The sequence below is a fragment of the Rissa tridactyla genome, chromosome 6, assembly GCF_028500815.1.
Source record: "Rissa tridactyla isolate bRisTri1 chromosome 6, bRisTri1.patW.cur.20221130, whole genome shotgun sequence".
NCBI classification, from domain to species: domain Eukaryota; kingdom Metazoa; phylum Chordata; class Aves; order Charadriiformes; family Laridae; genus Rissa; species Rissa tridactyla.
Window position 1 is genome coordinate 63,229,365 of NC_071471.1, and position 25,184 is coordinate 63,254,548.

The 25,184-nt window shown below is 45.1% G+C and overlaps 1 protein-coding gene across 18 annotated transcripts in view; it reads left to right on the forward strand.

The window, feature by feature from the left end:
- Positions 1 to 1,585: 1,585 nt before the first annotated feature.
- The window catches only part of TCF7L2 (transcription factor 7 like 2), a 182,393-nt gene continuing 158,794 nt past the window's right edge, over positions 1,586 to 25,184 (forward strand). For 16 of the 18 annotated variants that reach the window (XM_054207135.1, XM_054207123.1, XM_054207131.1 and 13 more), the window contains exons 1-3: positions 1,926 to 2,545; positions 2,863 to 2,929; positions 3,125 to 3,249. In XM_054207135.1, coding sequence (XP_054063110.1) covers positions 2,357 to 2,545; positions 2,863 to 2,929; positions 3,125 to 3,249 — 381 coding nt within the window. In that variant the 5' untranslated portion in view covers positions 1,926 to 2,356. Of the gene's footprint in view, positions 1,844 to 1,925; positions 2,546 to 2,862; positions 2,930 to 3,124; positions 3,250 to 25,184 lie in introns of those variants that run through there. The other 2 variants (XM_054207124.1, XM_054207125.1) reach the window with 2 other exon arrangements.

Here is a 25,184-nt window from a genome sequence, read left to right on the forward strand (position 1 = left end):
AGTGATTTTTTTATTTCTATTTTGTCTGCATCTTTCCCTTTAGTATGCAAATTTCTATGTGAACTTTTTAATGCCTGAGAATTCACGTTAGCCTTGTCGATCTCGGTATTATTATTTTTATTATTCTTTTTATAGAAGACAGTTTAGCCGAAACCCCCAAACTCTCTAAATATTGCATGACAAATTGGCTTTGTTTTGGAAACCCTATGTGCTGAACGGCCCTTAGCGTGAGCAGCAGGTTAGATTTCTGGGGGAATGTTTGGATTATTTAGTACAGCCCGTCCCTTGCTTTCTAACACCATTTCCATTAGGCAATCTACTAATTCCCATTGAAATTACTGTCCCCCCCCCCCCCGCCCCCCCTTCCCCGCTCCCCTCCTTTTGTTCCTCGCCCATGTTAAAGTTTCCAATTGACTCGTCCATTGTTACAATTTGTCACCGCTGGAAGATCAATTTGTTTTCCCCTTCCCCTCACCACATTATTATATTCGGGGACCAGATGCCGTTTCTCGCATCTGCATTATTCTGCTCCCCATTTTGTTGCCGTGCCGCCAGAGCCGTGGCTAGTGACTTTACAAGAAGGCTGCTGGTTCAGGAGCCCCGGGCAGCAGCATCCCCCCCCCCTCCACGCCCCCGACCCCCATTCCGGGGGGGTGGGGGGAGGCTCCGGTGCCCCCGCACCCCCCCCTGCCGCCCCCGCCGGCCCCCCAGCCCCCCCCGCGGCGGGCACCGACCCGCTTTCGCTTTGATTTCCCCCAGCGCGATGTTTACGCCGCCACCACCACAACTTTTCCACTTCTGAAGTCTGGGAGTCCTTGATTCTCCGTCCTGCCATGCTAATTAACTTCTTAGCAGTCACATTCCTTTTCCTCCTTTTTTTTTTTTTTTTTTTACATCAAGGACCAAAAAAAAAAAAATTATGCCTTACTATAAGATAATTTGGAAATATCTGATCTTCAGCGAGTGATCTCGCACATTTTCATCCTGCGTGTTATAACCAGAATAAATGGAAGGAGCAAGTGCTGCTTAAAAAAAAAAAAAAAAAAAGGCTTTTACTATATTATAGTGTTTATTATGATTGGAGTTTCTTACCTCCAACGAGAGGCCAGAAAAAATGTTAACGGTTTAAATTAAAAAAAAAAAAAAACAACCACCCCACCCCACCACCCTGTAGTCACATGTAGCCAAATAATGAGGGCACACATCCTTCAGGAGAATCCGGGCTGCGCGGAGATGATATGTTTATTAATGCTCAGGATGGAAAAGTTAGCGCTTTGCAGAGCGCGGAGGCAGGGGCACTGCTTTGGGTGCTTTTCCCCTCACTCCCCCCGTCCTGGCAGCTCTGCGCTACAGTGCAAAATTTATTTTTTTAATTTTAATTTTTTTTTTTTACCTCCCCCCCCCGCCCCCTTCGCTCCCCGTTTTGTATCCCGGCCCCCCCTCCCCCGGCGGCGCCCCCCCGCAGCCCGCTCCCCTCCCCTCGCCCTCCCGCTCCCATGCCAAAAAGGATCATTGTTAGTTTCCTACTTCCCCCACCCTCCTCCTCCTCCTCCTCCTCCCCCTCCCGCGCCCCAGACCTGTTTATTTATGCAGACGTCACCGGGGAGCCCCCGCCCCCTCCTGCATCTCATTAAGTGCCTGGTGTGTTTCTCGCTCCCTGTCAATAATCCCGGATCCCAGACTTCTCCGTTCCTCCGGATTTCGATCCCCCTTTTTCTATCTGTCAATCAGCGCCGCCTTTGAACTGAAAAGCTCTCAGTCCAACTTCAACTCACTCAAACCCGAGCGGCACGGGCTCCCAATATCCGCGGCGGCTGCCCCCCCGTTACAGCTGACTTCTTGGGTTGGTTTGTTGCATTATTATTTTTTTTTTTTTCTTCCCCCCCCCCTCCCCTCCCTACGCCCCCCCCCTCTTCCCCCCTCCCCCCCGGTCTATATATTTTTTTTTTATATTATTATTATTAATAATTTTTTCGCGGGTGCGTGCGCGGGTGCGTGTGCGCGCAGTGCACGCCGAGCAGCTCCCTGGAAGAAAGAAAGAGAAAATCCCGAAGAAGGAAAGGAAGAAGCCTAAAGTCACTGGTGCAAAGGAGCAAAGAAGAGACATTTCCCTCCCCTCCTCCTCCCTCTTTTCCCCTCCCCAGGAGGAAAGAGAAGGGGCAAGAAAAAAAAAAAAAGAAACTTTCACCTTGGACTCTTCTTTTTGTGGTGCAAACTTTCCCCCCCCTCCCCTCTTATTTTTTTTCCCCTTTTTCCCCCCCGTTCCCCTCTTTTTTTTTTTTTTTTTTTTTTTTTGGTGTGTTCCCCCCTTCCCCTTTTTGCAAAATTGCTGCTGGTGGGGTGAGCCAGGAGGAAAATGCCGCAGCTGAACGGCGGTGGAGGGGACGACCTGGGCGCCAACGATGAACTGATCTCTTTCAAAGACGAAGGGGAGCAGGAGGAGAAGATCTCCGAGAACTCCTCGGCCGAGAGGGATTTAGCTGATGTCAAGTCGTCTCTCGTCAATGAATCAGAAACGAATCAAAACAGCTCCTCAGACTCGGAGGTACGGGGGAAGCCCCCCGCGGGGCCGGTGGACGGGCGGGGGCCGGGGAGGCGGCCGGGGCCGGGGGCGCCGGGGCCGGGTCCCGCCGGCGCCCAACTTTCCTCCGCGGCACCAACTTGTAACGATGCCTTCTCTTCTGTTTTGTTCTGTTTTGTTTCTCCCCGCACCTTTCCCCCTTCTTCTTCGCCCTTTTTATTCCTCCCCTTCTCCCTTCTAACCTTCCCCCCACCCCACCCCCCCAAAAAAACCCCACCGCCCCCCCCAACTCCCCCCCCCCCCCCCCGACCGCCCTACGCCGACCCCCGGCTGGCTCCCAGGCGGAACGGCGGCCCCCGCCTCGGTCCGAAACTTTCAGAGATAAATCCCGGGAAAGTTTAGAGGAAGGTGAGTACGGCGGGCCTGGCCGCCCGCCCGCCCCGCACCGCCCGCCGCCCCTCCGCCGGGCGCCCGGCTCCTCTTTTTGGGACACTTGCTAAAAAAAGTTTTCCTCCCCCACCCCAACCCCCCTTTCCCTTCTCTTCCTCCCCCCCCCACCGTTGCCCCCTTCCTTCCCCGCTCGTGTCTCCCCCGCCATGTTAGCTGCGAAGAGGCAAGATGGAGGGTTGTTTAAGGGCCCACCATACCCGGGTTATCCCTTTATAATGATCCCCGACCTCAGCAGCCCGTATCTGCCCAATGGATCGCTCTCTCCGACGGCGAGAACGGTAAGTGCCGTTTTTTTTTCCCCTCTCCTTCCCTTCCTCCCCCCGCCCCGGCTCCCGCCGCCGCCGCGCTCCCCGCTGCCCCCGCTCCCCGCCGCCCCGGCCCGGCCGCCCCCTCTCTCCCCCCCTGCCGCGACGAAAACTTTCCAAACTCTGCGGCGGGAGGGGGTTTGTTTACACTTCGCCATGTTGCTTGCTTGCTTTCTTTTTTTTTTTCTCTCTCCCCCCATTACTTTCTATTTTTTTTTTTTTTTTTTTTTTTTTTTTACTTTCAGTTTTGCGGGCAGTTTTCTTGGAGCCCTCGTAACCTCCCCTGCGGGGGGGCTGGGGAGAGGAGGGGAAAAGAAAAAAAAAACAAACCAAAACCAACAAACCAAACAAGCCCCAAACAACACTCAGTCACTGGAAGTTTAAAAAAAAAAAATTAAAAATCAATTAGTTGCTTTTATTTATCTTTTTTCTTCTCCCCTTCCTGGGGGGAGTTATTTTCTCCCGGCCGCTCCCTCTAAACTCCTGCTTTTCCATGGTGATCCGTCGCCTCCTCCGCGGCGGCTGGGCCGGCTCCCCCCTCCCCTTTCCTCCCCCTTAACCCTCTCCTGCCCTCGCCCGCCCCCCCCGGCCCGCGGGAGCATCGTTGCGCCCCTCCCGGCCCTGGGTGCCGCGAGTTGTGTCCGGTCTCAGCGCAGGGGCCCCGGCAGCGCGGGCCGGGCCCGGCGGCGGTGCGGGGGCCGGAGCGGGGCACCCCCGGCCCCCTCCTCACCTGGGCTCCTCTCTTGGTGTGTGCCTGGCGGTGTTTTGGGGATGGGGGGGTGAATGGGGGGATGTGTGTGTGCGCGTGTGGAGGAAAGACCTGAGGGTTGAGAGCAAAGCTGAGTCCGGCAAGCGAAATCGCCTCGCTTAGCTCTAATAACAACAGCAAACAAACAAAAAATAATCAAACAAGTCGAGAAAAAATTCCTCCTGGAAGTGTGCTGGCAGAAAAACAATTTGCTGAAAGCGTCCGGTTTTTTGTTGTTGGGTTTTTTGTGGTGTGTTGTTTTTTTTTTGGGTTTGTTTTTTTTCTTTTTTTCGCCCGCCTCCCCCCCCCCCCCCCCCCCCCGCCCCCCCACCGGTTGGGTGGCGAGGGGTGCGCTGCTCTGCACGCCCCTGCCTGGAGGGAGGGCAAGTTTTAGCCCAGCTCGCAGCAAACTTTGGGGTCTGCTGGTGGGTTCGTAGTCCCGGCTGCTTTTTTTTTTTCCGCTCGTAGCGTCACCCACGGTGTGCTCTGCTCTGACATCAGATTTCCCAAGTGTTTTCTTCCCTTTTTAAAGAGTTTTACAATTTTTTTTTTTTTTTTTGCTAAAATGGCTAAATCCGCTGGGGTTACAAAATAACTACGTGTTCCTACCGGTGGGTTTAGCATTGCTGTTTTGTTTCTTCTGGGTGTTTCTAAATCTGAAGCGTTCCCCACCGTCACCATGTGTGTTTTGTACACTTTGCTTCCCCCCCCCCCCCCCTTACCTTGTGGTAACAGGCGATAGCGATTTGCAATAATAGATCTAGTGTTTGGTAGATGTTGAAGCCGTACTAATGAGTGGGGGCTTGGACAACTTCAGCGTATCAGATCTACAAGTGTTTTAAAGCATTAAAATATTAAACAGCGGGTCAGGCTTGTTTTCACTTAGTAAAACGTCAGCAGACACAGATTAGTAAATGCAGAGTGGCAGGGAGGTAGCAAGGAAGGTTTTCGGACTTTGGCTGTGTTCGGGGCTGGGGTAGGGTTTTATTTTGGGAGCTCGTAAGGCTCTTCCTGCAAGGAGGTGATTTCTGGGACAGTAGCGTAGGGGTGACTGCGGTTTGCAATGGTAATGACGGGGAGGGGAATTCAGGGGCTGAAGGCATTATATTTTTTTTTTTTTTTCCTTTTGAATACGGTCACCCACATGTATATGGATGATGGTGATAAATTCCAAATTCTATAAGCGCAAGGATCCAGATGGCAAAACAATCTTTGTTACAAATCACTTTGTTACAAATTGTGAAGCTTTGTATTCCCTTTTTCTTTTTTCTTCCCCCCCCCCCCCCCTTTTTACCATAAATGCATTCCACTGTTCCAAAGTGCAGGCTCATAGGAAGCACACCTCCGCTGCTTTTTTCTTTAAGCAGTTTTTCTTACAGCAGCTGCAGTTCTTTATTTTTTTGCCTCATTACCTTTATTACAGATCCTTTTTCCCTTAGCGTGTGCAGATAGGATCCTTCAGCAGTTAGCTTTCCTGGAAGTATTCTTCCTGCCCCCCCCCCGCCCCCCCACTTCCCCAGTTAAAAAAGGCCTCCATAGGAATGTTGGGTTTGTGTGAATTAAAGGTACTGTACAAAAGATTACAGGTTGGTTTATTGTTGGTATAGCAGGTGGCCTGCTTGTCTTATCAGATGGATTCTGAAAGGATATTTCCACACTCAATAGGCAATTTTCTTATTTCCACATCCAGGCTCCAGCATCCTTCTCCTATCTCCTTAACCTTATTCTTTCACATGCCGTGTGCTTGTTTGTTTGCCTGCCACTTAATTATAGCCAGGAAAAAATTAAAGTTGTTTATTTAGGCCTGAGAGCAGAATATTATACAGATTCAGCGGGATAGCTGTTGCCTGTCACACGCTGTTTTTAGGTGGATTCTAGTTCTCTGCTGTACCAGCTTTCAGTTCCAGACGAACTAGATCTTTCTCTTTCCTGTTTTTTTTTTTATTTTATTATTTAAATACAGGTTGAAAAGGTATAGATGATTCTGCATAATTACGAATTTTATTTTATTTTTATTTATGTAGTTTTTTCTGAAGCCGTATTTGTTGAGTTTAGAGCATGCACGGTAAAGAGGTGATGCAGATATGTAGCAAAATTGCTTTTCCTTTGCTTTTGCTGTTGTAGAATCTTAAATCCGTGGGTGTGGTTTTTTTTGTTTGTTTGGGTTTTTTCTGTTTTTTTTTTTTCCTTTTTGTTTTATTTGTGGGTGTAGCGGGATTATTGTGTTTTGTAAATGTACCTGTAATTGTCTGTTGAAGAGCAAACTCCTGGGCAGCAGTTTCTGCTTTGCTGCTTCAGGAATGTGAAGAATTATGAAGTAACATAAAATCTGCTTGTGATGAATAAAATATTATCTCAAGAATAATGCTTAAAATACTGCAAACTCTTCATAAAGCTTTGGATAGGAGTGATTTTATTTTTAAAAGTCAAAAGATTTTTTTTTTCATGTTAATCTTGCTTTTGATAGAATACTGCGGATTGCTTTTAAGAATAGATGTGTATTTTAAGTAGAGGGTCTAGTCAAATAGTAAATGAAGTGATGGAGCTGAGAGTGCCAGTTCCATACCTCCGCTTGCAGAGGGGCTGGGGTAGCTGCCTCTTGGGGATAATTAAGGAGAATGTTTTCCTTTCAGTGTTGAAAATGAAGAAATGGTGTATTTAATTTTTCCCCTAAATTTCAAGCTTGGTTCATGCTTGCGGTGGGCAAATGGATGCGGTGTGATTTGAGGAAAGCCTGCTGGCAGATAGTCTTAATTTTACCTAGTGCTGTTGCATCTTCCTTTTCCCAAAATTGTTGCTTGCTGAGTGAGACTGCGGGAATAAGCTTGCGTTTGGCCCTGAAGTTTGGGAGTTGGGAATAGCTGTGGTGGAGAGCAGCCCCCTCGCCTAGATTTTACGTTCAGGAAACAACTTTTTGCTTTAATTGACTTGAAAAAATGGTTGTTTTCCTTTATCTACGGAATCAAACAACATAATCCTTCCTAATACAAAAGCTGTAGACCCTGGGGCGTGAAGGGTTAATGGTGGTCCTTTTTTTTTTTTTCCCCTCCCTCCAATTGTTTTGACAACACTTTTCAAAGTGTGACATTCCAAGCCCTTGCAATACAATGTAATATTACTGTAATTACACAGGTCATTACATTTTAAATAGAGAACAATAAAATGCTTATCGCACTGAAAAAGAACAGGTGTTCTTGCCCTTCTTTGGTATTTATGCTAATTGTTTTTCATCTCCTTCAGAAATATTTATGGCTGGTGTGTTAAGGTTTCAGTCTCGATGTGACAATATTCATTCTTTACTAATCTTTATGGTTGAGGTTTAATGTCTGCAGTATGGATTATAGTATTAATGTCCACCAACTAGTTTAATAATGTAGATACAACTTAATATGTCAGCACTTTGGTACTTTATGATACATAGCCATTCAACGGAGAGTGAATTATTCCCTTTCTTTTTTTTTAATTTTTTTTTATCTTAAAAAAATTTGAATGGACGTACTTTTAATAAAGTTTCTGGACTTGTGTAAAAACAACCTATTAAATAAGATGATCCTGTGGTGTAAATCAAATGGAACCTCCATAAAGAAACTTTCCTCATGCTTAATTAGGTAGATTGCTGAATCACTCTGCTATAGCATTAGCATAGCTGGTATACAATGGCAAACAGACTGTGTTTGTTAACTTATTTTCGGTAAAGAAGCTGATTTATTTTTAATTCTCCTTCCTTTTTTTTTTTCTCTCCCCCCCCCCCCGATAAGATTTCATTCTGGAGCAAATGCTGCATTGCTTAGTCAATCAGCTTCTCTTTAGGGGGCTATGAAAATTAGTTAGAGAAAAGTTTCATGTTTCTGGGACCTTGCAAAACAATATAATGCAGTACTGTTACTTGAGTGTACAGGATAATTGCAGGACTGCACTTCATTAAAAATAATATTTGCTTTGGAAATCGAACAATTTTAATAGGTGCACCAGTGGCTGATCTGTACTGAAAAAAAATAAAAATACAGTAGATGCCTTTCCAGGTTTTTTGAATGCGTTCATACATGGACTGATGATGTTGAGTGGGGTGGGATTTTTTTTTTTTTTTTCCCCTTCCCCTCCTTCCTCTTCGTTTTTTGTTCAAGCAAATATGTGCTGATTTGTCAGCTGAAGATGGAGGGGGGTGGTAGGGGGGAAGGAGTATGTTGCAGCTTTCATTGGAGCTTGTAAAGCAGAATGTAGGTAAAAATGTTTTAAATTTGTCAGACTTTTCATGACTGGGCCCCAAAATCAGATAAAAAATGTGGTGTAGAGAGAAAGGACAGCTGCAGATTTTTTGTGTGGACGTGTGTTTCTGTACCATGACTAAAAACTCTGAGGACCTTTTCCCAGCTGTCTGGGAGTTATGTGGAAGTTGGATTATTGGCAGTTAAGCATGAGACAACCTGGATTTAGCAAATGCTCTCCTACACAGGAAGCAGATGACATTATCCTGGGGGAAGGGAGGAGATCCTTCTCCAGGCCCAGCCCGGGGGAGACGCCTGCTCCCCCCAGCCTCAGAGCAGCCAAAAATGAGGGCTGGCCATAGGCACATAGAAATACAAAAGTGGTTGGGTTGTCGGTTTCGTGGGGTTTTTTTTTCCCCTTTACTTATTTTTTTTTTTTTTTTTTTTTGGTGAAATCAGATGTTCTGCTCCCACACTGGGGCTCTTGTGAGAAGTTTTGTTTTTGAGGGGGGGGTGTGTGTTTGTGAAGTTTGGGGGGTGGAATTTAAAGCTCAGTTCCCCGGGCGTCTCCTCAGGGCCGCGGCCTGGCAAATATGTAGGTAAGCCTTAAAACTTTTGACTTCTAATTGGGCACATTTGTGAAGGAAATGGTTAATTTTACAACCAAAGGCAAACTTGCACCTCGACAGGTCTGCTGAAAGAAATGTGCCACAGTCGTTTGCTGGCAAGCACCGCAGGGTCATAAATCCACGGGGTTTATTTACAGCCTATAACACTTATGAATGTTAAGATATTTGACGCCACGCTGGCCTTATAATATCCAAGGTCCACAGACACTGGCAGTGGGTCAAATTTCTTTCACTAATTATAAGCAATGAGAGATGGAGTGTGGTACTGGGGGTGGGTCGGGGGGGAGATATGGAAATCCTCTCCCTCCCCACCCAAAAGCGAAGAATATTTCTGCTCCTCCTCCCAACTGCTGGTTTATGTTTGTGCTGCCTTTTTTTTTTTTGCCCCCTTTTTTTTTTTTTTTTTTTTTAACGTAGGCTCCGAAGTTTATAATTAACGCTTGCTGGGCTGCGGGTGACGCAGCCAGGCTGAAGGAGGGAAGAAGTTTAGCGCAGCTCGTGTCCTTTGCAGAGGTCTCGGCTACAGTATTGTGCCGTATTTCCTAGATGCCGACACAAGCAAAGCATTTAAAGACAGATGACACCTGGGAACGTTCTTTCATTTTCTCACGTACCGCTGAGCCGGGGAAGGGGAAAAAATAAAAATGAATAATCAGGTTTTACGCAAAAGGTGGATGCTTGGAAGTGCGTCTGTTAGATTGTAAGGCCTCTTAAAAAGCAGCAAAACCCCCACGTTGAGGGAAAACATCCTGAATGAATGAGGGTGGTGAGGTTAGAGGTGGTTTTAGAGGTTTTTTTTTAGAGGTTAGGGGAGAAGCCCTGTGTCCTGCTGGAAGGGACAATCCAGGATGGATGCGCGGGTCAGCGTGGAGGGGCGAGGGGAGGTGCTGGGGGGGGGGGAAATGACACGGCGGGAGCAGGGGCTGCTGGAGAGTAATTGGAGGACAAAGGAGGGATGCTGGAGCAGGAGGAGAAATCGCAGAAACTTGGAGGTGTGCGTGTGTGTGGGGGAAACGCCAGTATTTGAACGGATGGTTGGAGAGGAAGCTTGGGATCTGGGGATTGACTCTTAAGTGTCAGGAAAGTCTGGGGCCCAGGGAGCAGCGCTGCTTCACTCAGCAAAAGCTCCTTATTCCCAGCCCGCTCCCCATTAAACACGCTTTCCGAGAGTGGGCAGTTGGATTTGAAGTGCTGCTGTCTTGTTTGTGCTGGGGGTGTGTGTGTGTGTGTTTTAACAAGATAATGCGATTACTCAGATATGCCTAGGTATTGCTTTTAGCTTTAATTTCTCCAGGAGTTGATTTTGGGTTCCCCGTAGGTTACTGTTGTGCTTGGAGACTAATTTAAGAAAAAGGCAGGGTTATGTGTGTGGTGGAAAGCTGCTCTCCCTCGCCCATATGTTTTTCTTCTACGAGCCATGTAAAACCTGACTTTAAAAAAAAAAAAAGGGGGGGGGGGGAAAAAGTGAGGGGGCTGTCAATTTGGCCCTTCCAGAAATAGCTGTACAGTTTTGTTGAAGGTTTTATGCATTTCCCTAATCAATGGAGCGCTGTGACTTATTAGCCCCCAGGGACAGATCCGAATCCCCCAGCGCCGTGCTGCAAAGCTGGTGTGGTATTGTACCTTTTTAACAGGTTATCAACAAGGATGTTCCTCCGTGTTCCCAGGACGCCTCTCACCCCCCCTCCCTCTGGCATCTTTTCCCCACCCCCTCCTGATTCTTTCCGGCAAAATCTGTTCAGTCTCACGCCTTTGTTTTAGGTCGGCTAAACCCTCGACCCTTATTCTTCGTGGGGTCACGCTCAGGCAAGCGGGCAGTGCTGAATGAGTTAAGTCGCTGGCTGAAGTTTGGCTTCATGCAACTAAATTTGAGGCCTGGTAGGCATTAGCAGGGCACAGCACATTTACAGAGCTTAATTAGTACGCGCTGTAATTGTTCATGGTCTGCCAGAAGGAGTAATGTTCAGGAAAAGTGGAGTCGTTCTTCTGCAGTCTTCAGTTTTAAAACGATAAATCACTTGCATATTTGTGCAGTGATTCAAATGGAGCTGAGACCTCTCCATCTCAACATGTGGTAAATTGTAAAGTCAATGAATTGCAGATGTAGGGTACAGCGGATTCTCTAAGAAAATGTGGAATGAATGGGGAAGGGTGATGCTATAAATACGTACTGAGAAGATAACTGGGTTTCTGCTTGCTGTGCCAATTATGATGTACTAAAGATATTAGCAATTTTGTTTCAATGTATTTATTTTAAATTTCTTTAAGCTAAATATAGGGGTACCGCGTTGCTTCACTTGGTGAGGTTTTTATTAATGCTCCAGAACAATGGTTTTCATATGGAAATGCGTGTGATAGCCATATTAATACAAATTAATTCATCATGGCTAATGTTGTAGCTGTTACTAGAGGAGTTTATAATGATGGGACACTTTAAAGCGTGGCTTCAGCAACTTATAAGAAATGTTGCGGTAGAGGATGCCTTTATGTTCTAGTGGGGGGAAATACCGGGAATATTATATATCTCACCATGGCTTTTTGTATCTGCCCGTAATTCCTTCCAACTTCAGAGACACTTTTTGGGTGCATTAATCCGACAGCCTAGAGCCTATTTTAAAAAAGCAGAACACAAACAAAACTACACTATACAGATTGACATTGTAAATGCCGCGTATTGTTTTTTTTTTTTTTTTTGAATGCGGAGAATGTGTGTCACTCTTACTGCTGTGAAATCTTGTCTTCCTTGGGCTTGGTCCAAGATCCATTGAAGTCAGTGGAAAAAAGGCTTCTATTAATAACGAAGGGCTTTGGATCAGGCCCCGTGTGTCTTGAACCAATGGCCAACTTCTTCAAAAGTGGATAAAGGTATTGAAAAAGCCAAACTCAACTAAATGTCATATTGATATATTGCTGTTTCTGTGCTGTCTTTTGCTCTTGGAAAAAAAAAAGTTATGTTTTCAATGGTACTTTCTTAAATGAGCTCCTGCCTCTGCAATATCTGACTTTCCCACAGAAGAGTGGAGCATCCTGGCAGGATCAGGATTTGGTCCGAGGCTGTGTTGCTTGTCAATACTGCTTTTCTAATATGAGTAGGTGGATTTGTGTGGAAGTTGTAAAAGTTAATGATTGTTCTCTGACTCATGTGCTGCTGGTTTCAGCAAAGAAGAAATGATGACAGCAAAGTGATAGACATTACAGGAGACAAGCGTGCTCTGGTGAGCAGAGAATGGATTTGCATTGTTTGAAATGCTTTTGCTGCTTGCACGAGGAGGGAGAAGATGGGAGGGCAGCGTCTTCTTGGGGTCAGATGTTTCGGGTACCAAACTCCCTGGGGTATTTGTCCAGGAAGCGAGGCTGAATTCCGGAGAGACTCTCTGTGGTGTTAAAGGTCCCATAACCATTTGGTTAGTCCTACTGATACAGTTAGTCCTGCCTAACTGTTTTCCCCTCTCGGCAGAACAGGTTTTAGTGCCCTAGGCTCTGTGGGAAATACGATTGCGCACCTAATGGCTACCAAGTACGAATATGTAATTGTGCTCGACCAGTATCTACCTCACAGCTTCGTAGGGCTCCCCAGAGTATCTGTCGGTGTGAAAGGGGCTGTATACAACAAAATCAGTCTCTGCTTTTTAATTCAGTAGTGACGGTGATGCAGCCGAGACACCCAAAAAATCCAAAAGGAGGGTGTGGGAAGTAACAGTTAGAAAATGCCAAGCTGAAAATACTGCAAAGGGACCTTGTGGGGAATATTCTTAGATATTGGTAGAATAGAAACAAATCATCCTATTTTAAGAAAGGGAAAAATAGAGCAAGAAAAGGTGGGGGCGTACCTCTCTGAGCACATCCAAACTCCCAGTGGAGTCAGTGACTCCTTAAATAATGATCTGGAAAAGTCTGAGGCTGTGGACTTTTCTATTCTAGAGACAAGCCACTACATTGATTTCTGTTTTTAACTGATGCAAATATTTAATAAAGGTTCTCTTGGAACTGCTTTAAACCCTCGCCTGAATAATTTTAACTTGGTTAAACCAGTGAACTGGTTTGGGAGCATACGCAGTAAGAGGTTTGCATTGGTTTAATTAGATTTAGGAGATTTATAAAACCAGGGCCACTACTCTGACATAGGCAACGTCTGGAAGACGGCATATAGATGCTGCATTGATCTACACCCAGGCTGAACAGACTGCTATTGAAATTACGCTATTATAAGTGTTTGCCAATATTAAAGAATCCACGGGAAGGTACGACCTTGAATGAACGCATCAGAAGAATAAGATGGCAATCAGCGTTTCTACCTTTGTTTTCTTTGGGACATTGGCAAGAAGGTTTTCTCCATTTGAAAGGAGTTACAGATTATAGTTGTCTGTCTGGAAGTCAAGTTTTTGAAATTTTTTTTTTATTATTAACCAAATGTCTCAGTTTACTTCTGATTCCTGTTACATTCCCCTATGGGCTTTTTTCTTAATTCTTAAACTGCACCATAAAATGTAGCATAAAACATGCCTGTGTCAATTAAAAAATGAAAAAAAAAAAAAAAAAAAAAACCAAAACCAAAAGAAAAAAAACCCAGGTACTTTACAGGAGCTAGTCACAAACATAGCTACTGTACAGGTCACAAAACTGCTGTGTAAAGAATATCCACAGAGCTTATTTTATCTGGATAGCAGCTAAATATCTTTACAATCCCCAGGGTTATTAAAGGCCAAATGCCTGGTATACGTAGTTAGTTTATTTTCCACTGAAATCTGTTGCTCAACTACAGTGCTTGAAAGTACTTTGTTTTTAATTTCATAAATATGAAATTGAATTTCATAAATATGAAATGAAAAAGTGAAAACTAGAACCTGGGCGTAGCTGAGTGCTGGTAAATGGGAACTGGTGTGTCACCGGGCTGCTGGTGTGCCCGAGCGCTGGTATCGGACTGGTTACGCGGGCACATCTGTGTGTATGCATGCGATGTATATTCGTGAACGTATACTGGGTTATCAGGTGTCTATTCAATTTTAATTGACAATATGAGATTCCTGTGGTTACTCCGCGCACAGATTGCCTTGGGGCTCTACAGGGTTTGTGGGAAGAAAAGCCTTGACAAGTTTCCATTAAGCCCTGAACCAGGCAATTGGAAAAGAGGAGAATGAAAGGAGCTGAAAAGAGGGACAACTTGTTAGTGTTGCATTCTGCGCTTGCAACGAGAAACCTCTTTTAGACAAGAGTGGTTCTCAGGCCAAGAATTTCAAACTCGCGGAGAAACCTGTCCAGAACACAAAAGTTGTTTGAACGGGGTGCAGAATTGTCACAGTAATTAGAGCAATCTCCGTTTACTGAGTGGCAGCCTTTATAAAGGACAGGGGATAAAGGGTTCAAATTCATCTTTCTCTCTCCGATTCACTTCTGATGAACTGCCTCTGTGTATGTATGTGTATATGAAGGAGTGTGTGTGTGTGGCCGCATTTTCAGCTACTCATCATTCGATTGCCCTTGTTTTAAAAGAAGGACTTAGGTTTCTTCTTCCTGCTTTGAATGACATTTCCAGGCATTTTGCTTTCTTCTTTTTTTTCCCCCTTTTTTTAATATTTTTATTTGTGCTCTAATTTGGTATACAGAAATAAGAGGATGCTTTGGGGAATGTGCTTATGCTGGAGGGGGAACCCCAAATATTTCTCAGTCAGTTTCTCCTCTTATTTGATCCCGCATCTTTGACTTCTCAGGAGCAGTCCCATTATTTTTAATAGGATTACTTGTGGAAGCAAGAAGAGTGAATGAATGAGGCTTGGACCCTTAAAATTTATCCTCTTGCCACTGCAAGGTGTGTCCAGAACTACTGAATCAGCTGGAGTTTTGCCATTGCTCTTATTAGAAGGATCAGGCCCATGGATTACGTGAGACTGGGTCTTGTGAACAAGCCAAATAAAACTGTAAAAATCAGAGTTGCTGCTGTGTGTCTGGAGGCCTCGGTCTGGGCTCCTTTTGGTCAGATGCTACACAGAGGAAAAACGGGAGTGAATGAGCGAGCGAGCAGCGTGGGTGTTCTCGCCCAAGGGAGAAAACGTGACTGCTAAATTTCCTGCACGCCTTTACTTTTAAAGAAAATAAAATATTAAGCGCCTTGATTTTTTTCTTTTCAGTAATCATCCTGAGTGCAAAGTTAGTAATTTCGATGTCCATTTACTGAGCTGTTTAGGCTTTGTGATTGCCTTTTATTTTTTTCTCCCTGAAATAACGTAGGATCCCTGCTTTGCAAAGGCTTGGAGGTAGCGACCTTGGGTATTTTACTGAGTCATTTAGTCAGTGTTACGTTTTTCTCCTTCATTCACCACTACATCTGGATGCAGAGAGCGAGAGAGGAGCCCTTTAGGCTGACATCTTCGCTCTGTGTTGTATTTCTCTGTGTCACATTGGCTTCAAGGCCTGTGCCGTGTCTGGTTAGGCGTTGCGTTGGGACCCTGTGGGTGATCGATGTCTAATTCATACTTCCTTCTTCTCTCCTGGAGACCTGGGATCAGCCAGCATCTGCACCGGATTCCTAAGATAGGGACCAGAGGAAAAAGGAAGGAAGGTCTTGCTGCTGATTACAGAAACGTTGTTAAAGCTAATAAATACTCATGGCTCTGAAAGTTGTAGCTCAGAGGTCACGTGCAGTTTTTGTAAACAGATCTTTTTTTCTCCACCTTCACCCCCCTCAATTATATTCCACTAGGTGATGGTGATGAAAGAATTTGGCTAGATCTTTTTATATTGTTACCAAAAAGCAGATTTTTTTTTTTTTCATGTCCCTAGCATGAAAAAGCTGTGGAAAAATTGCTTGTCTGGGAGTTTGCATGGCGTAAATGCCTGTTGCCATGCAGCAGCGTGCACTTCTGCACGTGCTTTCTTGGAGCACGCGTTCCCCTTGTTACCTTGCCTTGTCTGTGAGCGTGGTGCGTGAGTACAGGAGGGTTTTCCGAACACGTAGAAGTCATCTTGTAGGCGCAGGGAGGAGTTGGGAGATGATGATTTTCCTGGCAGTAATGCTGAACTGCATTTGTGGTGTAGGAGCATAGAGTCGGGTCTGTGTGTTGGACAATGTCATGGTCAGGTTGAACAATGTCTCCATTTTTAGATGATGCTATTTCTTCTCAACCATTGATGGTTTGCAGACCAGTTGTGATGTCTGCCATCCTGAAAGAGTACCCAGTGTGGTACTAATTGTACCAGGACTAATTGTTGATTAGAATGTACTTGTCGCAATTTATGGACCTCTCTGGAACGCGGCTCTCTCAGTCCTATCCCTTGTGCATTATTTTCTCAGCTGGTAATTAATTTCTCAGTTTGGTAATTTGTCAGTAACTGGCATCTCTTCAGTAGTGAGTGTTCTGTAGTAATTCTCCATCACTAAGGAGTAATTGCTGGCCCTATAAAGTCAACTGATCCCTTTCATTTGCCAGCCGGATAACCTTTCCTGTTAGACTGTTATGACCAAGTTATCCATTGCAGCAAAGTCTAACTACGTCTACAGTCACTGTCCTGGCTGTGGGATAAAGGGGAGAGAAAGGGCTCAAGGAAGCTGGTTTTAAGTTCTGGTTGCAAGCAGGAGCTCATGACAGGAGCAGAAAGCTTTTATTTGACTTTACAGCTACGTAAAATCTAGCTCAGCCTAGAAAAGCAGCTCTTGAGTTTGGTTGAGGTGGTGACGCGGAGCAGCCAATGTCCTCTTTGTGTTGCATGACATTTCCACAAGCCTGCTTTTCTTCCTGGGTGCGTCTTGCTCTTCTGCCTCCTGTTGGGGTTGTTTCTTCATGCCATGGTAGGTGGTTTGGAGGTGCTTCCTTTCCCGGGAGCTGGTGGTGCAGATATGGCCCTGATCCTGCACTTGTGCCAGGCTTGCCTCCATGTCAACCCTCCGAAGAATTGTCCTTAGCCCAGCTGGGACCGTGCATTTGGACTTGCCAGGATTATGGCCTAAATTTGTGATCCCAAGGAGGAGATTACAAAGTTTATTTTGGCAACAAAATACTCAGTGAAGCGGGAAGGAGGCTAAAAGAGCATACTGGAAAGATAGTGCAAATGACAAGCAAAAGTTTTTCATTCACGCTCCCCGCTATTGCTCTGGTTTGCGGATCGAAGTAGAAAACCAGCAGTTTTTGGAGATCTCGTGAATTGCCTGTCAGTATCTGCACACGCCCTAATGCCTTTAAAATTTTTTTTTGTTTTTCCTGCTCCTTGAACACATTAGCTAATGCCACAAGGATTGATCTGAATTCTTGCTCTTTTTTTTAATTATTTTTTTTCCCCTGCTGTTGGAATTGTTTGTTAAATTCCAGTTACGGGGCTTGTTCAACACCTGTACAAACCCACAGCCATTGTTAAGGGAATAATTTGAGGACAATGGGGTTAACGCAGGTGTACATAAGTGCAGAATTTGGATTGCAAAGTCTCTTTATTACTGTGTGTGCATAAGAAAGAGAAGGAAAGACTTCAGCTTAATTTTCAGATCCCAGATACAATTTGTAGGGCAAGCATTTGGAAGAAGGGTAAGTGGGGAGGGGAAGAAATGTCTGAACATGTTCAGACATGGCACAGAACATACATGAAATGGAAAGTTAAAAGGAAATAAACACTACACTCCTCTTTCCTCCCTACCTCACCCTCATACCACTTTCATGGAGTCACTTTTCAAGGTATAGTTGCACGAAGCTGGTTGGTAATGATCTTGCACACTGATTGCCTTCAGAGTGATCATGGCTAAACCTGAACGTTTGCATGGAGCCGAGGTACTGGGACACTGGGGTGGTTTGTGGTGCCAGCAATCGCCAACCCCAGCTGCTCCCTGATACAGTCAGCAGGGCGCATTAGATGTACATTCACGCGGGTATACTCTGTTTGGTAGGAGCAAAATCAAGGGAGTTGGGCTGTTTGACTCTCAAGATTTCTTTTCTCTGAAGATGAACATGTGTGTAGCCTCCAGAGGTGACCTACTGTCTCATCCCACCAGAGTAACCCTCTTAAGACATTGAGAACACCCATAAAAGCCAAGAGGATGAAGTCCTAGAAGCCCATAAGACGTCTTCTTCTGATAATCTGTTACGTTGATGCAGAGAGTTACAGTTTTGTGTAACTCTATGAATATCTAGCAATGGGTCATGTTCCTTGGGGGTAATTCCAGTAAAGGCTAAAAGAGGTTCATGCAGAATGAAAGCCAATATCCACGTCCCTGCTGTCACAAGCGATTGCAAATTGAGATTGGTTTCTCTTGCAGTTTCATCTTTCTTCATTTCCTCCAGGCAAGGATCAAACTTTCTCTATGATCTTAAGTACTCTGTTTGGGGTACAACAAACTAATAAGCAGTAATAATTATTAGTGGTTAGGTGAATGTTCAGATCAGTTTATCCTTTCGGTCATTTGCCTGTTAGAATTAATCTTGACTGCTACAAATAGGTTTGGTATTTGGCATTTCAGTTTATGTAGGAGGGGAGAGAATGGCCGTTGCCTGTGAAGTGGTTCAGAAGTTACTTGCTGTTCTTTTTCAATGAGTAATAACTCAGCTGACTAGCACGATGGGAGTCTCAGGTATGGAACTGTTTGGTCAAGAGAGAAATGGCTAGTTCCCCGTTTTGGTTATGCACTAACATAATTGTGCGTGCCCATGTGCTCAGAGGAGGACTAGTTATCTTCCAAACGCTGTGAGGCAACCTGGCTTATACTGGAGAAACGATCAGGGTTCCTTAATAAATAAAGGTTAACTTGAAGTTATGGAAAGAAGTATTTCTCACTGATTTGAGGCTGTCTGGAAGGTGGCTAGAAATAATCTTTCAATGAGGTGTAATGGTTTGGTCCACTGCAGATACGTTTTTTTTTCTCTTTGGTGGGTAGTGTGACCTCCTGCCAAAGAGTGTAGTTGCAATGAGATAATGAGTAGTGATTTGTCCTAAAACTTTAAGTAGATTAACCTTCTGCAATGCAGACTGTTGAGGTGATGTTGTTTCTGCCAAGTATTGTATGTTAGTGGTTATGGTGGTTCTTTGCCTTTGCAGTTCTGCGACTTTACTTGAAACAAATGAAACTTTATGGGTGAAAGACTTGATTTCCTCGCTCTACTTTAATAATAATTTTTAAAATTCTTTATGATTTTATTTTTTTTGAATGAGTGTATATGCACTGAACTAATGGAAGATGAAACCAGTGTTGGCATGCTTTTCCTCAGTGTTTACCAATATAGGTTGCATTAGTTTCTGCTGTTTGCACCTGCTTCTATTGTTTTGTTACTGTGTTAGTAGCATTATGTACCTGCCTTAGAAATTTGTATCGTTCAGCCTGTTCCATGCTATGTACAGTCACTGCAGTATATGTTGTGTTTAGTTTGTTGGTTAGGAACTATATGGGGTAGAACATCTTGGAGTTCACTCGTGGCCTCTTTTGTGCAACTAAATAATTCCTTTCTGCTAAGGTAGTAATAGTAGTTTCTTCACTGGAAATGCTTGAACAGGCAAGGTAGGCATGGCCTGGCGTCTTGTTCCCTCTCATCCTGACAAGGACCCAGGTCCAGTATTAGCTGATTCTGACTAACATTCAGGGCCAAACCCAGGGGAATGTGGCTGTGATGAATGATCCTACTGTGCTGAAAAAAGCCATGCACAAGTGATGTCCTACTAGATGACGAAGCCAGAGGAGCATTTAACATCTGGTGTTACTTGAATGCTTTTACAACTTGAAGGAGCGTTGCCCACCCAAACTGAGACTGTGCCTGCAAAACCTGACAGAGCACTTCATCCAAGAATTGCAGTCGAAATACTGGGTTTTAATCAAATGAACCCATCAATGTAGTCAATAGGTGCCAAAATCTTGGAGCAGTTAAAAACAGGAGAGGGACTGCGTCTGAACTAAAATGAAACTGACTTTTGTGTAGTGTTTTTGGATGGCTTAATAGCTACACATTTACTAAGATATAATTAGCTGCTTTTCAGGGCAATGGTTCATTTTTAACATAAAGCTCTCTCTAAAAGCTTCAGAAAATGTTTGCAGATTTTATACAAGTACCACTGAAAAACTGTGCTGTAAGTCTTGAAAATAATTAGATCTGATTATGAACCAGGAGTTTGGTGCAGAAATCTGGAAGAGATTGATAGGGAAACTATTAATACCTGTTATATGTATAAACATATATTAATATCTATATAACACTAACATCTATATAATATATAATAATATATGAATACCTATAATATATACGTACATATATATGTGTGTATCTACATATATTAAATATGTATGTGTGTGTAAACATAAAATTTTTTTCTGCAGCTTTGAGGTCATGGCAACATTTGAGAATCAAGTGCCTGATTATTTTCTTGTCAGTCGGGAGAATCTTTTTTAGGGGAGGGCCTGTGTCGACACGTGAGAACAGCACTGCCATTAGGCGCTCTGCTCTGTGGTCACCCTTGGTATGAACGCGTCACCTGGTTTCCTTTAAGTCACCTGGTATTTGGTCACTTAAAGACAGGACTTGCAGCATTGCTTGGTGATCTAAAGCCATGGAAATGACTCTATGATGAGGTAGCATTGTTCTGCTGGCTCACGGTTGTGAAGACTGCTGCTTGTATGGGAGAACAGAGGCATTTCTTAGGGACTCAAGTCTATACCTATCTTACAACAGGATTTTTCTGAATCCATGGTAAGCTGGGCTGTGCTCCTCCAAAGCCCTCCGTCATCTGCAGAGTTAACATCAAGATGTGATCCACCGACAGCTGGAACTCTAAATGTAGTGGTTGAGCTTCTTCTGAGACTTGTGTTGCGCACAGAAGCGGGTAAACCGTGGTTTGGTGCCCGCTGGTGGGATAACACAACTCGGTGATGATGTGGCCATGTAGGACTGGCTGTGCGATGCTTGCATGTGCTCTGTCCCCAAGTATTCTGTGTCCTCACGATGGTTCACCATAGTTCATGGGGCAGTGGGGTCGTCCTTGCTGGGAAAATCCTGCTTGGGTCTCAGGTATATTCCTTGATGTTATCCTTGAACAAACATGGGCCTTTAAGCCCAAGTGCTTGTGCCCTGGCTATGTGCTGCTCTGAGGGAAGACTCATGCCCAGGAGGGATCACCCCAGCCCCGGGGACGTGGGCTGCTCTGCAGGCCAAGTTTCAAGTCGCAGTGGAGCCACAACCCTTTATGAAAGATCCTAATGAGAGTTTGGGCCCATGATATTTGAATATGCCTGTGGTAATATAATCAGCTGCCACCCACTACTCAGCTTCTAAGCCGATCCTAAAATAACCTTTGGTAGCATGACACATGTGAAGCGTCCCTCCCCTCCCGTTTAATCTCCTGTACGCAGCCCCAGTGTAATGTTTATATGACAGTCATAAGGAAGCCTCTGTAGGTGTATCAAGGCCTTTTATGAGAGCATGACACGACCTCAGTTTCTACATTTATCTCCCTGCTCCTTGACGTTCTCGTCTCTGCCATGCTTTCGGTTTTGAAATGAAGAATCGTGGTGTGGAGCTGCTGTATCTCATCCACGGGGTGGGAGCTTCCACTTTCCCAACTTGCTGAGTGTTCAGTGTCCTTTGTGAGGACACATGATGTGTACTTTCCCTCTTCTCCCTCCCTTCCCCTACTTGATGCTTCACAAGAATAACAAACCACGAGTGGATGTTAATGGCTCCAAGCATATATACATATATATATATATATAGGGTGTCTGGTTGCTGAGAAGATTTTATTGGCATAAATTTGGAATATTTACAAGTGGCAAAATCACTGGTGAGATTATGCAGACCAGGCTAAATGAGCTCTGAAGGGCATTTATAACACCTTCAGACAACCAGCCTTTTCGTTTATAGCAAAGGGGCTTATATGTGCGTGTGCAGGCATATAAATATATATATATAATTTTTTTTTTTAAATGTAGGTATGTATCTATGCCTTTTTTCTCTGAAATACAGAAGCAGCATTAATATTTCTGCTGCTGGCTGTCCATAAATGATCCTGGAACGATAGGGAGGCTGTCGTGTGACTGCAGTATGGGGATGTCTGTAACTGAAGTCACTTCTGTAAAGTGACATTCCGAGATGGTCGGTCACGCTCCTCTGAAGCTCCTGAGGGACTGTAGGTAGTGGTGGCATTTCTCAGGTGCTTTGTCAGGGTTTTATGGGTGGCTTCCCCAGTTGGGTGGTGGAATGCAGCTTCTTGGGTGAACCCTGGTAACGCTTCAGACTCACAGTGCTCACAGAGGGCACGCAAGAAATGTAACTTAAAATCCTTGATTTTCTTTGGCTAACAGCTTGAGGGGGAAGAGGAGAAGGGGAGGAGGGAGGAAGAGTGGAGAGCAAGAAAATGCTTTTTTGTAGTAGACTTAAACAAAACAATATCCAAGAAACAATGGCGGTTTGAAAGCTGTTTGGAGGGTTTGCGTGTTAGAAGTAATCCCAGCTGAGAGACATTGCTGAGCAGAGTTCAAGCAAAGAGGCCAAAGGTGCAGCATAAATATAGTTTGTCAGATTGTTGCTGAAATAAATGAACATTATTCCATGGAATAATCATAACTACATATATGGCATAAATACAGTCATTGAGTGGTGCCACAAAATAATTAATGGCTTGTAGTTGCTGTGCCTTTTGACCTGGAAGGAAAAGGGTATGATCCTCTTCCAATTACAATCAATGAGCCTTGCTATTGATCGTGGGAGACTTTGGGAGTGCGGAGAGTGGGGATGGATGATTTGGAATAACGGCTGGGGAATACGTCAGCGATGGACTACTCTGTTTATTTAGCTTTGATGGTAGCATAGCAATTGGTGCTCACTTGCTGTGTGATTTTTAATGTATTGTCTTAAATCCAAATGAATGTTTAACAGGGCTGCACCTAGTAATTTTACAAGTAGCCGTAGGAATTCATTCATTGTGTAAAATCGTTTTTCACAAGAGCTGAGCTGGTAGGAGAGGTGGAGAGAAGGTACGGCAGCCTGTCCAAGAGGATACCTCGCTTGGCAGAGAGAGAGCGATGACGTTCCTTGTCTGTAGCCTGACTTGCTTTTTAATGTATTTTTATTGGCTAATCAATGTACAATAGGAATCCACTCCCTGGTCAACTTAAGCACCACTTAATTGAGAAATAAATGATAAACCCATTATGCTTTGCTAGTAGAGAATGTTTCGGGGTGATTATGGATGCTCTGCTAAATTTTTTGGCATCCCTTGAGTGAGACTAATTGCCTTCCCTCAGGGCAGCTCCACAAGCTTGGGTCACATCCCGGCCTTGATGAAGCCAATGGGAGTTTTCCTATAGATTTTTTTTTTTTTTTAATTATTATTTTAAAGAGGGCCATTGTATACCAGCCTTTGTCTCTGGTGTTCTGCTTTCCCCTCAAAGCAAGACCTACTTTGACTGCTCTGCCTGTTCGGTCGGCCCTTGGCCAAGGCTCTTTGCATGGGGATATGGATGCTCTCCATGTCTCCAAATCGAGTCCCTCTGGTTTGGAAGTCTGGTTTGTTGGTGACTCTGCTGGGGGACAGCCGTACCAGCAAACCCTCAAAGATGTGGTGGCCCTTCGGCTGGTCCGGTGCCCTCTGCACTTTCCAAGCAGCCTGACCTCAGCTGTGCTCCCATCGCCAGCTGCCTGAGCTCGCCCGCCACGGGAGAGTGGTTCTAGCACGGCCATCCACACAGCTCCAGGAGTGCCTGGAAAAGCTGGATTTTTTTTTTTTTTCAGATCCGGCCTCTTGCCAGCATGGTGCATGCCCTTCAGCAGCCGGTGGAGTTAGCAGTCACAGTGGATATCCATGAGCCTGTTAATGAGGAGCTGGACGAGGGAGCGCTGCGTCAGACAGGAGCAGGGCGAGCTTTGTTTAATCGGCTTCTCAAGTCCGGTCTCTAGCTACGACAACTGATTTGCAACGGAAGCCGTCAGGGCAAGCTAGGATACAAAAGCCTGAGGATGTATTATTCTGCTTGGCTTTGAGGCTTTACGCTGGCTGCTAGTGATAGCTGAGACTTATTAAATTAAAGAAGGAGGGGGAGAAAAAAAAAAAATAAAAATCCACTTATTAGGTGCTGCGCTCAGTTCCTGCTCACTGTGTAGGCTTTTGGCTGCACCACCCTCAGCACCGATCTCCTTTTCTGCCAGGACGTCAACCCGACACCTGCGCTCCATGGCTGGAGCTGAGCCTACGTGGTGATAGAGTAGGAAGTCTCCTCTTTTGAGGGATTACGACCTGGGAAAGGTCTCCCTGGGTTTGGAAGAAAGAGTAGATCTAAAGCATTGGGAAACTTTCCAGTTGTCTCCATGATTTCTTGGATGCTGGTGACGCTTCCTGGTACTGCTTGAGCTTGCCTGCGTGGGACTTGTGGTCCCTGTTTTGCGGCTATTCTGACGATTAGGGGGTTGCCTTGCTCTTATTTCTGCTCTGCTCAGCCCCGTGCTAGGGGAACAGGCTGCATGCAGTTTATAAATAAATATTTATTATTTTGAGTGATGACTGAGAGAGAGGGTATTTCCTGGCTGCGAATGACTGGCTGGAAGAGTTGGAATCCGCCGGCTCTGGGGTGCCAGGCAATGCCCAAACCTAGAAGTCATTATTACTTTTTTTTTTTAAATGCTGTGACCCCTGCCCTTCTCTCCCGTGCAAACCTGTGTCTTGTTCCCATGCCAGCTCGACAAAAATAAACACCACACCATTAAGATCGCTCCCCCTCCGGCCGTGCGATTAAGTGGGCTGGTTTGCACAAGGATACAAGCAGCTTCATGGCCTTGTTGCGGATAAGGGTGATAAGGGTCTGGCCTGGAGATGTTGCCCCATACCCGCAGCCTTCAGTGGGACAGGAGTGACGGACGGTTGCAAAACTGGGTCCCAATTCTTGCCACAGCCTTGTCTGCTGCCACCTCTTCCCTGCCCGGCCCTGCTCCCAAGCACTGGGAGGGCGGTGGAGATGCTCTTTCTGCCTGTTAATCTGAGCATCTGGGGCATCGGGATTTCTTTCTTTCGAGTTTGACAGGCACAGATCACCAGGCGATGGGCTTTGTGTGGGAATCGATGTCTTTGAGCGGTTTTGGAGTTTCTTGATTGGGTGCTCCTGAAGTGTTGGGAAGCCCTCCAAGGGAATGACCTGTGGGATTGGTGCCAACTGTACTTTCAGAAGTGACCCGAGACACTTGGAGCCGTTCCTGGTGTTCAGAATTATACTGAAATACCAGCATGATGAAAAAACAAATGCAGAATTGCTAAATGTATGTTGTCCAAAGATTGTGCGAGCTGTCGTAACCCTGCTTCAGAAAAAGAAAAAAAACCAACAAAAAGCCCCAGCAGCCCTCTCGTGATTTAGTTCAGCTGAGCGTCAGGCCACGATGAGACCCA